This window comes from Tribolium madens, unplaced genomic scaffold (assembly GCF_015345945.1).
Source record: "Tribolium madens isolate multiple individuals breed KSU strain unplaced genomic scaffold, Tmad_KSU_1.1 Scaffold_1;HRSCAF=32;Tcas5.2_LG8, whole genome shotgun sequence".
In the NCBI taxonomy this organism is placed as follows: domain Eukaryota; kingdom Metazoa; phylum Arthropoda; class Insecta; order Coleoptera; family Tenebrionidae; genus Tribolium; species Tribolium madens.
Window position 1 is genome coordinate 1,235,525 of NW_025400984.1, and position 2,083 is coordinate 1,237,607.

A 2,083-nucleotide genomic window follows, 5' to 3' on the forward strand; every position below is an offset into this window, starting at 1 on the left:
TGTTTATTTAATTATGCCATTTAAAGGGGCATTTACTTCTTATCTTAGTAAATAAATAACTAATTAAGCATTAATTATAATTTTTTTATTTAATTTTAATTTTATAAAGTTGTGAATTTTTAAAAAAAATTTTTTCTCAGTTGAAAGTAAAATCTGTAACTGAGCTTCACATCAAACTAAATACACTGTTAAATAAGAAATAACGTTTACAATGGAAAAGATTTATTGTTGTGGTTTATAGGTTCAGCCTCTAATGGTCCGGGCGGTTTATTAGGAGAACAATCTTTTCTACGCTAATTGTACATCAATTTCATTCGTTTAATAATTTTCCATTTCTCACATTATTTCATACTTCTTAAAAAAACACTCAAAGCAGTATAAAAAACGCCAATTCGACTCTCCCAAGGAAAACTATAGTAACTCATAAAAAATAATTATTTGAGTAAGGATGTTAGAAATTAGTCTTAGTCCTATGTGGGAACACACTGYATTAAATAATTTAGTATCTGCATTTTTCAATATTTTTGTTGTTATTAGAGTCTTATTAACGTACCAGTTTTAGCTGCCTCTGATGAAAGGTCTTCTTCAAAAATAAAAATTGTCAAAAATTACTTAAGAACAATGTTTCAAAACTAATTTCTAATTAAAAATTTCATTAATCAATTAGAACAAAGAAGGTGCAATTGACCATTTTTAAGCAAAAGAAGTCTTAAAACAAATACTTTTATAAAAATGCAATTTTAAGTAAGATTAACATGCATTTCTCCTATATGGAGCAATGCTTGATTAGCAAACCTTAACATCAAAAAATCATATCTTGAAAACTACTCGGTATATTATTTTAAAAATTTGGATTTATACTAATAAAAAGATGCTCTACACGATGGTAATGAAGAAAAAAAATTATTCGTAGGGTTTTTCTTAGATTACTTCGAACTTCTTCGAACACTGTTCGAAGAAAAGTTCGCCAATATTCAATTTCAAATTTCATATCATTCTAAAGGGCAAGTCTATCCCTTTAGAATGGTCTTTATTTGAAGGAAATCGGCCTAATAGTTATTGAGTAGTGATTTTTTAAAGTTAAAGTATTTTAAATTCATTTAAATTAGAAAAAAAAATTGTTTAAAGTGTAGACTTTTTAAAAAAAWWWTTGTGCATTTGATTTGTCTCACTGARACGAACAAAATGATATACAATTTGTTAAATTGTCACGACATGACTTTTTTTGTCGCCCTGTGTTATCATTGTTGTCAACCCCCAATAAAAACTTCCAAATGCTATARTCTAAGTAATTAAAAACAATTATTTTACAGGTGTTTTAAGCGAGAATTTACCGAAGCCGTGGCCTTGAGAATGTGGGAGGCCTGTTGGGCAAACTACTTGACGGACTACTTCCACCTGTTTTTGTGTCTTGCTATMATCTGTGTTTATGCCGACGATGTCATTGCTCAAGATTTAAGAGCTGATGAAATGTTGCTGCATTTTAGTTCGCTAGGTAATAACACACTGTGTATTATTTTTATTTATTACATTTCAACTAAAAATAATATTTTAGCCATGTATATGGACGGGCAAGTAATCGCACGTAAAGCTAGAGGTTTGCTTCATCAGTTTAGGCAATTGAGAGAAATTCCCTGCACTTTGTCGGGACTTTGTACAAGATGTGGCCCTGGAATTTGGGACAGTTCCCACAGTCCCAGGATTTACTGTACAGGACATGACCTTCCAGGACACTGTAATAATTGCATCAACTAAACTTTGACTTTTTTGTTGTTGATTAGGAGGCCCTTCAAAATGTCTCAAATTGATGCTTTTGCTGAATAAAAGAAACAATTTGAGACTCAATATGGAATAATGCGGTGTCTAAAGTTATATGTTTCTCTCTGTGACAAGAATATATAATTTTATAAAAAAATGTACATACTGTTCACATTTTTATTTAAATTTGATTGATAATCATATCAAAACTATTATGACACGGTTGTGTACAACTGTATAATAATTAAATTGTTATTATAGATTTGCAAAACTGTATTTATTATTAGAAATAAATGCTTGGCAAGTGTTTTTAATTTAATTTATT

General features: G+C 29.2%; 1 protein-coding gene across 1 annotated transcript in view; it reads left to right on the plus strand.

The window, feature by feature from the left end:
- Nucleotides 1–2,065, plus strand: part of LOC123003644 (TBC1 domain family member 16) — an 18,642-nt gene extending 16,577 nt beyond the window's left edge. The window contains exons 5-6 of the mRNA XM_044396541.1: nt 1,314–1,495; nt 1,556–2,065. Of these exons, the coding sequence (XP_044252476.1) occupies nt 1,314–1,495; nt 1,556–1,755 (382 nt within the window). The 3' untranslated portion in view covers nt 1,756–2,065. The remainder of the gene's footprint in view (nt 1–1,313; nt 1,496–1,555) is intronic.
- Nucleotides 2,066–2,083: the final 18 nt, after the last annotated feature.